We start from the raw sequence: 14412 nt of genomic DNA on the forward strand, positions 1-14412 counted from the left end.
CAGAGGTGAAGGATTTTAGAAAGAGGCAACGTTGATTAATTTATATTTTTTCAATCATTATTATTTATTCAAAGCTGATTTTTTTGTTGTTTTATAATTGTTACAGTGTTATAATGGTTGGGGTTCCACCTGCAAACCAGTTGTCTCAATTATCTGATGGATCATCATACTCTCTTGAGGATGATCTTATTAACCAAACAAGTTTCAAGAACATATGTGATGTTAAGGAATCCTCTGAGATTTAATTTTTCTATTTCTCTTATATATATATATATTTCAAATGATCTTAAATCCATTTTTTTTCTAGAATGGTACCTGTCACATATGGGACTGTTGTTGCTATTGACTACAAGAGTGGCTGGTGGTACAAGAGTTGCAAGCATTGTTTCCATGCTCTAAAGGAATCTGAGAATTCATTCCATTGTGTTACCTGTGACACATTCCCAAATTCTCATGTTCCTAGGTATATAGTTCTACATTTATAATTATTTTTTGTTAACCTTCATCAATGCCAAATCTTTTGTTTATTAACTCAAACATGTTCAGTTTCAGTATAAATTTAAGAGTTGCTGATGAATTAGATACCGCCTCCTTTATACTATATGACAAAGAAGCTAGCAAATACCTTGGTGTATCTGCTTCTGATATGCGCATGTCTCATGTCAACAAGGTTGTATCTGATTTTTTAAATCTTTCTCTATTTTCTAATTTATTTTTTTGTTATTAATATGCCAATTTCTGCCTCATTAATTCAATTCATATGTTACATTTTAATCAGGGAAGTTTGAAGGATGAATATCATTATCCTCAGGAGCTCAATGCTTTCGTTGACAAGAATTTCATATTTAAGATTTCAGTTAAGATGGAAGATATCAATGCTTTCCAACCATGCAGAATTGTTGTTCTTAAACTTTGTGCTGATAATTCAATCATCTCAAAATTTCTTGATAAACACAAGATATATAATGCATGTTTACGAAGATTTCAAGTTTCTTTAAATCTATATTATTGGTTCATTCTATATATATTTTTGAATTTTATTTCAGGAAAATTTGGTCCATGAAAATTCTGAACTTATTACTATTCTCTCCGACTCTACTGAAACTCCCAAGGTTACAAATTCTTAATTCCTCATTTTTCCTTACCATTTTAGGCTACTATAATTAACTATATAATTTAACTGCAATTTTGCATTCTATACAGCAAACAGGTTCGCCTTCCATTGAGATAATTGGTGATGATAATACTGATTCATTTTCGACTCCAAAAAGGGGACTCATCGAGGCCGCTTCATGTACCAAAAGTCTTATTGATGTTTATCCAGATACTGAGAACCAGTCCTCTACTAAGTCTCGAAAGATTACCGTTGAAGAAGTTCATAATGTTGCAAAGCTTCATGAAGAATAGCTTTTCAAGAACCTTGCTTATATTTTTGTAGTTTCGTTTTGATTCCTAAATAATGTCTGTTGTGATTTAATCACATCAAGGTTATGTTTTAAGTTAGTCTGAGTGTGTCTTTTATTCCAATAAGAATGTTAGTGCTATGCACACAATTCATAGTCCTTCTATTATAGTAAGTTGTAGACAAATTTCTATGTCATATGTAACTCATGCTTGGTTCTTATGTATTAACTCAATTTTATATATTTAAATTAGGTTTATTATCTTTATTGATTTCATTATTCCTTTATTTACAATTTGTATTCACTCCTTTTTTAAATCTTAATACAATGAGTACTTTTATTTGACATCTTTTTGACAAAATGTCATGTAAATACCTTTTTTTTATTAATTAATAAAATCTAATTACACTTATTTCACAGCTGATGTCAACCAATTCGTACATGGACTAACATATCACAGTTAAAATTGTGTATTAAAAACCCCTAAGTTCTATATATTCTTCTTAATGTATAACCTCTTATTAATCTATATTTATATTCATATTATATTTATATTCTCTTTTTTCTTATCTACCAAACAGTTCTTTATACCATACCTCCTTCTAATTTAATGACTAAAAATTTAATCTTTTTTATTTATTTTTTTATTCCCGTACTAATTTATTATGCAATGAATACACATACAACTATTCTCACTAGACTTGATTCTTTAAGACATTACCCTGACACATTGATATTTTACAAAATGCACTACTTACTATAGCCATTACCATTTTCAAAAAGACTATTACATCTATATAAAGTACATCCACCATTTGCAATTCATTGCCTTTTTTCCAGAGATATTTCAACAACTAATAGGTTCTTCCTCCTTCTTAAGTTTATAGTTTCTTTCTTCTTCGAATTCAATACTGTCTCTTCAATATCATATCTTTTACACAAAGTCAGTTTTTTATACCATTATACGTTTAAATTTGCTTCTTATTTTTGTTAGTTACCAATATCAGAAATGGATACTACTCATTTCATGCCTCCCAAATTTAACCATGATAGAATTTTCTACATGCAAGTGGATCTTCTTGGGGTAATATTCTTAAATGATTGCTCATCAACTTATCTATTGATCAATATTTTGTACTTTTTCAATAATTATTTTGTATATTAGTATCTAAACACTTTTTTATGTATTAGATAATGCATGAGTTGTCTTCAATTTTTTATCGCACCTACAAAGATCATCTCAAGGAGATGATGTTATTTGTTGATCTCAATGATAATCAAATAGAACTGCGTTTGGGGAAAGGCAAAACTTCTGGTTATATTCTATCTGGTTTGGAAAATTTACTGAAGTTCTAGCTACTCTCTTAAGAAAGGTGGTTGGTTGAAGTTAATGTATGTTGGTGAAGATGTATTTGTCTTGCTAAAGGTCAAAGACAATAATATGTGTAAGATGATTGTAGACCACCCTACTGGAGATTTAAACACTGAGTCAGTTGCAAATATCCTTCAAGATATACCATATTCGTTACCTCAAAATACAAACCCTGCTTACTCTTATACTCACATTTCTCACATTATTTCAACTCGACATAGTAACACTAATGGTTCTTTTCCTACACAGAAGGTTGATATTGGTGCTAGCTTTTCTGCTTTTACTCAATATAATGTTCACAACCAGCTAATGACAACAAATCCAAATGCAAACAGCTCTTATCAATTCCAACACTATGAGGATTCATTTCGTTATGGTTCAGTTAATAATAATGTCAACAACTCTACGGATTATCCTTTACCTGTTCTTTATGGTAATGCATTGGGTTTTAACTTTGGCTCTATTAAAAATGGAACTACATTCAACATAGATTTAGGTTCTTCCACCTCCTTAAAGTCAGGTTATGTTCGCCGTGCTAAAACTTTAGATTTTAATACCAAAAGACACCTGCTACTTAATTAATAATGCTTTTTGGTGCATTAAACAAGTTTCATACAACCAGATTCAAAATAGTGGTGTGGTGAGTTTATATTTATTCAGAGTTTATATCTTTTTTCTTAAATTGGTTCACAATTTAGTAGTAACATTTTTTTTAACAGGTCTCTGTCCACCAGATTCACACAGAATGCTTTTCCAAGCAAGCCTGACAATGTGAATGTTGTTCTCGATAATAGATGTTCATACCAACTGGGATTACGCTGGAATAAGAAAAGGAAGATTCAGCTATATCTGACTAGAGGTTTGAAGCATCTTGCAAAGTCTAATGGATTCAGACATGGCACTTTATTGAGATTTTCTGTATACCCCAATAATGAATCTAACATGCATCTCAAGGTCCTTAGTTTATAGAGATATTGTCAATATAAACTATATTGACATGCATTTAGTTAATTACTTATGTTTTAATTTTCTTTCATCATATTCTCGATCAGTTCATTCTCATGATCACTTCTATCTCTAAGTTATGTATTTTCTTGAACCGCGATCATGTATTGTTATGCGTGTTTATTTAATTCCCTTTTTAGCAATGTATTTTACTTTTTTCTTTCACTAAAACGCTTTTCTTTCTTAATTGCTTGAATTCTTCTACAGATCATATCTTTCTATCGTGTGATGTACTATTAGCTATTTTTTCTCAATTTTTTAAATTAAAATTGTCCAAATAAAATCAAGGCAACTAATTTAATTTTTAGTCTCTCAATATCACTAATTGTCATTTTTTCATTTCAGTTTAATTTCCATGAATGGACTTATCAAATGAACTCATTCAACAATATATAAGAAAGTTTAGTTATCTTTCATTGGAATTTTTTCCTTCCTTTTTATTACCTTACCACCTGTATCATTTTATTTTCATAAATGTAGGATATATGAACCAAAATCACGACATTTTAGAATGTTCACCTATAATTACAGTAATGTTGAATCTTTATATACACGTTGCTAATTATGTGATTCATTTAATAATTTTTCTAATATTACATTGTACACATGTAATAGCTAATTTTTCATTACTTACATTTTTTTAACACAGATATTTAGTACTCTAAACATTACCTGTCTAGAATTTGAAAAGAAAAAAAATTATAAGTATGTCTTATAAATTTACATGTATATCTTTACTTATCTTGCTGCTGAATTTTTATTTAATTTGAATGATATGTTAATAAATTTGCTGAATATTATGTATCATGAATTTTTCATTTAGTTCAGAAAAATTGTCCATCTTAACTTGACTTTTTTTTTTTTACAAATTTTTCTTCTTTTTATGAATTGGTTATCATGTACACCTACTAGCCGTGTTTGCAACTTCACTTTCCAACCTGAAGAACTGTAATTGGCCTTTTGCTTCCTTCATTATTTGCTCTGGTTTTTTGTGACTAATGCTTTTCTAAGCTATTACCTTCCACAAGTTACACCCTGTCATGTACTCGTTACTCACATAGTTCCACCAATACTGATCAATTGAGTAAGAGTTAATTTTCATATATTTGTCTTTTATATTTAGTACTTTTTTACATTTTTGATAAAAACACGACATCTGTTTTCCTATCTTTACTTTCTGACATAAGGTAATTAGACAATAATTATCCCTAAGCTACAGTTTGGAAGCTATAATATCCAAAGTATCATAATATTTAAAATAATATTTTTCTTAGTTATTTCTTTTCTTCTATATTCCTATAGAATTTTTTATACGGAGTTATTAAACATGAGCTTCCTACATTGTAACCTAGATAACAGATTGATATTGAATAACAAATCTGAATACCATGTAATGTGAACAAACTATACATTATTTTCTTTATTTTATATTAATTTTCTTTTTCTGTAATAACTCTAATTTTTGCACTAATGCGAGTTTTTCTTAAAATAATATTTTAAAGCGATTAGTTTTATCTTGACGAGTCGACTTCGAACCCGAAGTAAAATAAATAGTAATATAATTTTATTATTATGTTATTTATTTATTTTACTTGTTCTAATTATAATGAAGCCTAGATAATAATATTAATATTATTATTATCAAGTCCGAGTTTTACCGATAAAACTAATTATTGGTATTTCTTGATGAGTTTAGAATTGCTAATGCTTCATCAAATATCTTTCATTTTTCAAGTTACTAATGTCATTTATGTTAGTAACTCATATATATTTGACCTTGTATAATATTATTATTATTATGGTATATTATTCAACCTTATATATTATTTATTTAATTCATCATATGTCTTTAATTAGCATCATTACCTAACAATGTTCATTTTATTTTTCTCTTGGCCGAGCCATTAAGATAATAGAAGAAAAAAAAATATAAACAGGATCCATGTACTTTAATTCATGATTCATCCACCTAGGATTTTATTAGCATGGCTTATATACATATGTATACATATATAAAACATAACACGTCTCCTTCTTTTATTGACCAAAGAAACTTAATAATGAGTTATCATCTAATGCCTTTATCCTTTGATTAATGCCCTTTTATTATGACCGAATGTATTAAGAAAGAAAGAAAACATGACACATAACCCTCTTCTTGACACATATCCTTGTTCAATATTGCTAACACCCTCTAATCTCCTTTCTTTAACTCATAACCGAATTGCATGTAAGAAAGAAAAGAGAGAGACCAAAATCCCCCATCGAAGAACCGTAACCCTCAACCATTCTCCCTTCCCGATTTCTCCTAATCCGTAACTCCAATAAAGTGTTTGTATCCTCCTCCTCTACGTGTTGGCGTTACTTTTGTCCGGTAGAAGTCGACAGTGACGTAGCTCCCCTACCTCTTGAGTTTGGCCAACTGGAGTTTTAGGAAGCACAGAGGATTTCAGACGTTTTTCCTTCAGCAGCTCGGTCAGAAGGTTCCTCCGGAGCTTCGCATATTTTGATTTCATACGAAGGTAGGGTTTTGGTAAATTTTCACCGGTTAAATTGGTATTTGATAAGTGAATTGATGTCGTGATTACTTTTCGATTAAATTTATATTGATAATTGTGATAAGTTTGAGGTTTGGAGGATTTAAGTGCAGCCAGAAACTGAGTTATTCTGATGATTGTGATTTCTGGATTACAGTAGGATAATTTGAAAATGTTAAAAGTTTCCGGTTTGATTTATTGAAAATGATTTGAAAAGAGTGTGGAAAATGGTTTGGATGGAACCCGAGAAGGGTGGCAGAGTCCGGATTTTAGGGGAGGTGCCGCCAAAATTATGTTATAAACCTTAAGAATTTATTTAAAATTTTGTTTAGAAGAAAAAGATTGGATTTGAAAAATTGTATTATTTGATTTTCTATTTATTCAGAAAATAGTTATATGTCGGATTTAAATTATTTAAGAAAAGTACTATGTTTGAGTTTGATTTGAAAATGAAAAGGGGCTGATGTTCTGAATTTGACTCAAGGATTTTATTTGGAGGAGTTTTAGGAAACTTCAAAAGTAATTGAGTTTTTATTGAATGATTCCGTTTGGCAACATCTTGGAAAATGTTAAAGAATTTGTGTTAAAAATAAAAAGGGGATTAGTTTTGGTTTTAAAAGGAAAAGAGAAGACAAACCGGCACGTGTGATTATGAAATAATTAAAAGGTCACAAGAGGGTGACAGAAAGTAAATAATTATAGTGTTGATGTGAACATGTTAAGCCGCGGGCTTTATGTATGAGTAATTATATGGGAATGCCCGTGTATATGGAATGGCTTCCAGGAGAAAGTGGCACATGCTTCAGCTGGAGAACCAGCGCCTGCAAGTACTTACAGAGGTCATGTTTGGCATACTTCAGCTGGAGAATCAGCGCCTGCAAAAGGTGGAGATCTTGCAGAGGTTATGCCGCTGGAATGCCTTATCTGACTTGCGAGTCGGATTGCGTCGGGTGCGGGTCGAAACCGAAAAATGAGCTCATTACCTGCGACAGGACTAGACATGCATCATCCTTGTTGTGCATTTGCATTTTGCTTGATATGGTGAAATTATTTGCGATTGTCTTCTTGTATTTATGCATTCCTTACTGTTACTCTTAATTGTGGTAATTAGATACTTCTCTGTGAATCTTGTATATTTTATTGAGAATTACTTGAACTGTGGTAACCCTTATTAAACTAACTACCCTCGACCCTACTAAGAACTCCCCAGTTCTTACCCCTTTTCTTCCTCCCCTTCAGATGGAGACCGGAGTTATATTTTACGAGATGGACCCTCCCTATATATACGAGGATATAGTACATCATAGGTTTTATGTAGTAGCTGCGAAGATTAGGACTCGTATATACATTGTGCGTGATCATCCTTTCAGCCACCCAATTGACACTCCAGAGTTTAACCTCGACATGCCCTATGAGTTCCCGCTGCAGTGGCTTCACCCAGATGCTCCATTTCACCCGTTTCATGACGGGCCGGTGCCTCACCAGCATCCCGCTCAGCCTGCGGATCAGGCGGACCCTGAGCCTGAGCCCATGGAGGAGCATATTCCAGAGCCTGTACTGGAGGAGGATATCCCAGTGGAGCAGATCTCAGTATCTTCATCCGAGCCATCTTCTAAGGAGCCGCTCACCGCCTCTATTAGTGGACCGGCGAGTGCTGGTCAGACCAATAGCACGAGTGCCAGTGCCCCTCCTGAGGTTATAGAGATTTCTGACGACGAGGACGAGGATCCTGAGGAGTGTTCTGATGTGGTTGTGATCTCCTTTGACGATGATAGCTGAGGCCTGAGAGCTGCGGTTGTGCCTTTTGATAGTTTTTTGCGATAGCCTAGCTTTTGTGTTAGTCTCTCACTTTTGGTTAGACTCACTGAGAGAGTAGGGTGTACATAGTTGACTAGGCTAGTTCGGGCACCAGCTTAGGGGTTTTCTATATGAACCAGGGCCCGGAGTGTTGATTTGTACATAGTAATATTTCTAAAGGATGGTATGCTAACTTATATATATATATATATGTACTTAGCCTTCTCTCCGCATAACTTATTCTTTTTTATCCTCTTAGAGGTTTTTGGAGAAGCAGGATTGCGTTTATGTACCTTTGGATTTTGGATATGTATGTATATATGTGTAAATATTCTCCGGCCGGTCTTGACTTCGCGGGCTGAGCTAGGAGCTTGTTAGTTTATATCTTTGGCACTCTATTCCTACTTTTATTATCTTATGTTTAACAGCTATAGTCTTCTTATCATGCAAGTTAACTCGTTTCTTGAGCGTTGCGCTTTTATTTCGCGATTTTTATTTCCTTTATTCTTCAAGGCTCCTAGCATATTATAATCCTTCTGCTATTATATGTACACATTTTATTTTAGAGGTCGTAATACCACACCACCTCTGTTTTACGACTTAAGCATAAAGCTCAGTGTGGTACAGTGTTACATTATGGTATCAGAGCAGTTCGCTCCTATAGAGCCTGAAAAAAGGACTGATTGTGCTTCTGTGCATTCTCTGTATATGTGTTTATGTGCTATTAGGATATATGAATGATATATATGGCATAAACGTTTGTGAGCATGCATTTGGAACTTAAAGCATTAGACCTGCGATATTGAGACTGATCAACTTAATATCACTTGTTTGGTGTGTATAGGGACCAGATGTCGACTCGCAGACGCAGTCACAGGCGAGGTATAGGTAGGATAGGCACCGTTACTCCTGCCCCCGCAGAGACTGATCCAGTAGACTTTATGGCTGTCCTGGGAAATATGGCTGCAGCTATGCAGGCGACAGCCGAGGCACTGGATAATCAGATAAACCAGGGTAATCACGGGAACAATAATGATGAGGATGGTCCAATGACACTTGCTATATTTCTAAAAGTTCACCCTCCGACCTACAGGGGAACCTCAAATCCCACTTATGCAGACAATTGGATTCAGGCTATGGAACGGGCATTGCAGACCCAACAGGTTCCTGAAGAGCAATGGGTTGAGTTTGGAACATATGAGCTGCAAGGTGAGGCTCAGTATTGGTGGCAGGGGACCCGACGTATCTTGCAGCCTGATGGTGCTGCGATTCCTTGGGAGGTTTTTCAGACAGAATTCTATAAGAAATACTTTCCTAATTCAGCCAGAAATGCCAAGGAACTTGAGTTAATGCAGTTAAAGTAGGGACAGATGACTTTTGCTGAGTATACTAGTAAATTTGAGGAGTTATGTCACTTTTCTCGTTTCTGTCAAGGTGCGCCTGAAGATTTTGCTAAATGGAAGTGTATTAAATATGAGGAAGGTCTTCAGAGTGATATTCTGAGCTTCATTATCCCAAGGGAGATCAGAGTGTTTTCTGAATTGGTGAATAAGAGTAGGGTGGCTGAAGATTGTGTGAGAAATGCAGCAGCAGAGAAAGGAAGTTTGAGGGTGCCTTTTCAGAGGCCTTCAGGGAGGAACTTTGCTTTGAGAGGTAGGAATTTCAAATGTGGAGGTTTTGTTCCGCAGCAGACTCAGGGCCAGGGTAATTATAGAAGGCCGAATGCTAATGTTAATCAGGGAAGAAGGTTTGGGAAGCAGCCACAGCAGGATTCGAATTGTCAGAGGTGCAGAAAGTATCATCCTAGAATTCCGTGCAGGTTAGGACTTGGGGTATGCTATTATTGTGGATAGCCCGAGAATATGGCCAATAGTTGTCCGGAAAAGAAGAAGTATGAGACTGGTAGAGTACAACAGCTGGGGAGAGTGTATACCACTTCTGCAGCAGGTGCTGAAGGATCTGAGACACTGATTAGAGGTAATTGTGAAATGACTGGTAAAATCTTAAATGCATTATTTGATTCAGGAGCAACTCATTCATTTATTGAATTTGAAAAGGCTAATGAGTTAGGATCGAGAATGGTGGTTTTAGGTTATGATTTGAAAGTGTATAATGCTACTCATGAAGCTATGGTGACTAGGATAGGATGTCCACAAGTTCCCTTTCGAGTGCAACAGTGTGAATTTGTGCATGATTTGATTTTTTTACCGATGACTGGTCTTGATCTCATCTTGGGATTGGATTGGTTATCTAAGAATCATGTTTTGCTTGATTGTTCTGAGAAGTCAGTACAATTTATGCTGGAAGGGTCAGAAGCACTGATGAGCGGATATTTTATACGCTTTTTGGGGTTAATTTCATATAGTTTTGAGTATGTTCTAGTTAGTTTTTAGTCTATTTTCATTAGTTTTTAGGAAAAATTCATATTTCTGGACTTTACTATGAGTTGTGTGTTTTTCTGTAATTTCAGGTATTTTTCTGGCTGAAATTGAAGGAGCTGAGCAAAAATCTGATTCAGGCTGAAAAAGGACTGCTGATGCTGTTGGATTCTGACCTCCCTGCACGCAAAGTAGATTTTCTGGAGCTACAGAACTCGAAATGGCATGCTTCCAATTGCGTTGGAAAGTAGACATCCAGGGCTTTCCAGCAATATATAATAGTCCATATTTTGCACAAGGATAGACGACGTAAATTGGCGTTCAACGCCAGTTCTCTGCCCAAGTCTGGCGTCCAGCGCCAGAAAAGGATCAAAAGCTGGAGTTGAACGCCCAAACTGGCACAAAAACTGGCGTTCAACTCCACAAATGGCCTCTGCACGTGAATTTCTTAAATCTCAGCCCCAGCACACACCAAGTGGGCCCCAGAAGTGGATCTCTGCATCATCCATCATAGTTTACTCATTTTTTGTAAACCTAGGCTACTAGTTTAGTATTTAAACAACTTTTAGAGACTTATTTTGCATCTCATGACATTTTAGATCTGAACTTTGTACTCTTTGACGGCATGAGTCTTTAAACTCCATTGTTGGGGGTGAGGAGCTCTGCTGTGTCTCGATGAATTAATGCAAGTATTTCTGTTTTCTATTCAAACACGCTTGTTCCTATCTAAGATGTTCATTCGCGCTTAACTGTGATGAAGGTGATGAGTTGTGACACTCATCACCATTCTCAACCCATGAACGTGTGACTGACAACCACCTCCGTTCTATATCAGATTGAATGAGTATCTCTTAGATCTCTTAATCAGAATCTTTGTGGTATAAGCTAGAATTGATGGCGGCATTCATGAGAATCCGGAAAGTCTAAACTTTGTCTGTGGTATTCCGAGTAGGATTCAAGGATTGAATGACTGTGACGAGCTTCAAACTCTTGAAGGCTGGGCGTTAGTGACAAACGTAAAGGAATCAAGGGATTCTATTCCAACCGGATCGAGAACCAACCGGTGATTAGCCGTGCTGTGACAGAGCGCGTGAGCGTAGTTTTCACTGGAAGGATGGAAGGTAGCCATTGACAACGGTGATCCACCAATACACAGCTTGCCATAGGAGGACGTGCGTGCGTGAACAAGAAGACAGAGGAAAGCAGATATTCAGAAGACAAAGCATCTCCAAAACTCCAACATATTCTCCATTACTGCATAACAAGTAACCTTTAATCCATGCTCTCTTGTTTATTTGCAATTCAACTGATAAACATAATTGACTTCCTGACTAAGATTTACAAGATAACCATAGATTGCTTCAAACCAACAATCTCCGTGGGATTCGACCCTTACTCACGTGAGGTATTACTTGGACGACCCAGTGCACTTGCTGGTCAGTGGTACGAGTTGTGAAACGTGTGATTCACAATTTGTGCACCAAGTTTTTGGCGCCGTTGCCGGGGATTGTTCGAGTATGGACAACTAACGGTTTATTTTGTTGCTTAGATTAGGAAAAATTTCTCTTTTTATTGTTGTGTTAGAATCTTAGAATCCTTATTTTCTTTTTAAAATCTTTTTCAAAAAAAAATAATTTTTCTATTAAATCCTGTGCCAAACTTTAAGTTTGGCGTTTTCTTGTTGATTTTTCTGTGTTTTTCGAAAATTTATTTTGGTTTTCTAAAAATTTTAAGTTTGGTGTTCTTCCTTTGTGTTCTCGTGTTCTTGTGAATCTTCAAAGTGTTCTTAAGTTTTCCTTGTGTCTTGATCTTAAAATTTTTAAGTTTGGTGTTCCTTAGTGTTTTTCCCCCCAAAATTTTCGAAAATAAGGAACCTCAGATCTAAAAAGTTTAAATCCTGTGTTATCTTATTGTTTTTCTCTCTCCTTTAAAAATTCAGATTTTTTTTTCAAAATTTAAAACCTTTTTCAAAAATCATCATATCTTTTTCAAAATCTCCTAACCACTTTCTCTCTCCTCGCTGTCAAGGCAAATAACAGAAGAATGCCAAGCAGTTCAATTAAGAAGTGGGAAGACATTAAATATCTCACCTCAAGGCAGAAAAAAGTCAGGAAATGAGAAACCCACCAAAGATTCACCTGAGGATAGTAAGAGCCCAGGGAAAAATAATTCTGGCGCTAAAACGCCAGAAAATTGGTGGAAGGCTGGCGTTGAACGCCCAGACCATGCCCACAACTGGCGTTCAACGCCAGAAACAAGGCAGGATTGGCGTTCAACGCCAGAAATGGGCAAGAATCTGGCGTTGAATGCCCAAAATGGGCAAGACCTGGCGCTGAACGCCCAAAATGGGCACAGTTATTTATCCTATTTCTGACAGCCCCTGGGTGAGCCCTGTTCAGGTTGTCCCAAAAAAGGGAGGCATGACAGTGATTCATAATGAAAAGAATGAACTGGTTCCTACAAGAACAGTTACAGGATGGCGCATGTGCATTGACTACAGAAGACTCAATACAGCCACCAGAAAGGATCATTTTCCTTTACCATTCATAGACCATATGCTAGAAAGACTGGCAGGTCATGAGTATTACTGCTTTTTGGACGGCTACTCAGGCTATAACCAGATTGCAGTAGATCCCCAGGATCAAGAGAAAACAACATTCACATGTCCATCTGGAGTGTTTGCTTATAGAAGGATGCCATTTGGGCTGTGTAATGCGCCTGCAACCTTCCAGAGATGCATGCTCTCTATTTTCTCTGATATGGTGGAAAAATTTCTGGAAGTCTTCATGGATGACTTCTCAGTATATGGAGACTCATTCAGCTCCTGTCTTGATCACCTGAAACTTGTTCTGAAGAGATGCCAAGAGACCAACCTAGTTTTAAACTGGGAAAAATGTCACTTCATGGTGACTGAAAGAATTGTCCTTGGGCATAAAATCTCAAATAAGGGAATAGAGGTGGATCAAGCAAAAATAGAGGTAATTGAAAAATTACCACCACCTGCCAATGTTAAGGCAATCAGAAGCTTTCTGGGGCATGCAGGATTCTATAGGAGGTTTATAAAGGATTTTTCAAAAATCGCAAAACCTCTAAGCAATCTGCTAGCTGCGGACACGCCATTTGTGTTTGACACAGAGTGCCTGCAGGCGTTCGAAACGCTGAAAGCTAAGCTGGTCACAGCACCAGTCATTTCTGCACCAGACTGGACATTACCATTTGAGCTAATGTGTGATGCCAGTGATCACGCCATTGGTGCAGTGTTGGGACAGAGGCATGATAAGCTTCTGCATGTCATTTATTACGCCAGTTGCGTTCTAAATGATGCCCAGAAAAATTACACAACCACAAAAAAAGAATTACTTGCAGTGGTTTACGCCATTCACAAGTTCAGATCATACTTAGTAGGATCAAAAGTGATTGTGTATACTGATCATGCTGCTCTTAAATATCTACTCACGAAGCAAGATTCAAAACCCAGGCTCATCAGATGGGTGTTGCTTCTGCAAGAGTTTGATATAGAAATAAGAGACAGAAAAGGGACAGAGAACCAAGTGGCTGATCATCTGTCCCGGATAGAGCCAGTAGAAGGGACGTCCCTCCCCTCTCTTGAGATCTCTGAGACGTTTCCGGATGAGCATTTATTTGCCATTCAGGAAGCACCATGGTTTGCCGATATTGCAAACTATAAAGCTGCAAGGTTCATACCCAAGGAGTACAACAGGATACAAAAGAAGAAATTAATTACTGATGCAAAGTACTACTTGTGGGATGAACCTTATCTCTTTAAGAGATGTGCAGACGGAATAATCCGTAGGTGTGTGTCTAGAGAATAAGCACAGAGGATCCTGTGGCATTGCCATGGATCTCAATATGGAGGCCATTTCGGAGGTGAGCGAACAGCCACTAAGGTCCTCCAATGC

At 36.0% G+C, this 14412-nt stretch overlaps 1 protein-coding gene across 1 annotated transcript; it reads left to right on the top strand.

Moving 5' to 3' along the window:
- On the top strand, positions 309-1407 carry LOC107615244. Its single transcript, XM_016317341.1, has 5 exons — positions 309-463; positions 553-670; positions 779-898; positions 1047-1112; positions 1204-1407. Exons 1-5 carry the CDS (start codon positions 309-311, stop codon positions 1405-1407), a joined length of 663 nt encoding a protein of 220 aa, XP_016172827.1.

Source organism: Arachis ipaensis, chromosome B09, assembly GCF_000816755.2.
Source record: "Arachis ipaensis cultivar K30076 chromosome B09, Araip1.1, whole genome shotgun sequence".
NCBI classification, from domain to species: domain Eukaryota; kingdom Viridiplantae; phylum Streptophyta; class Magnoliopsida; order Fabales; family Fabaceae; genus Arachis; species Arachis ipaensis.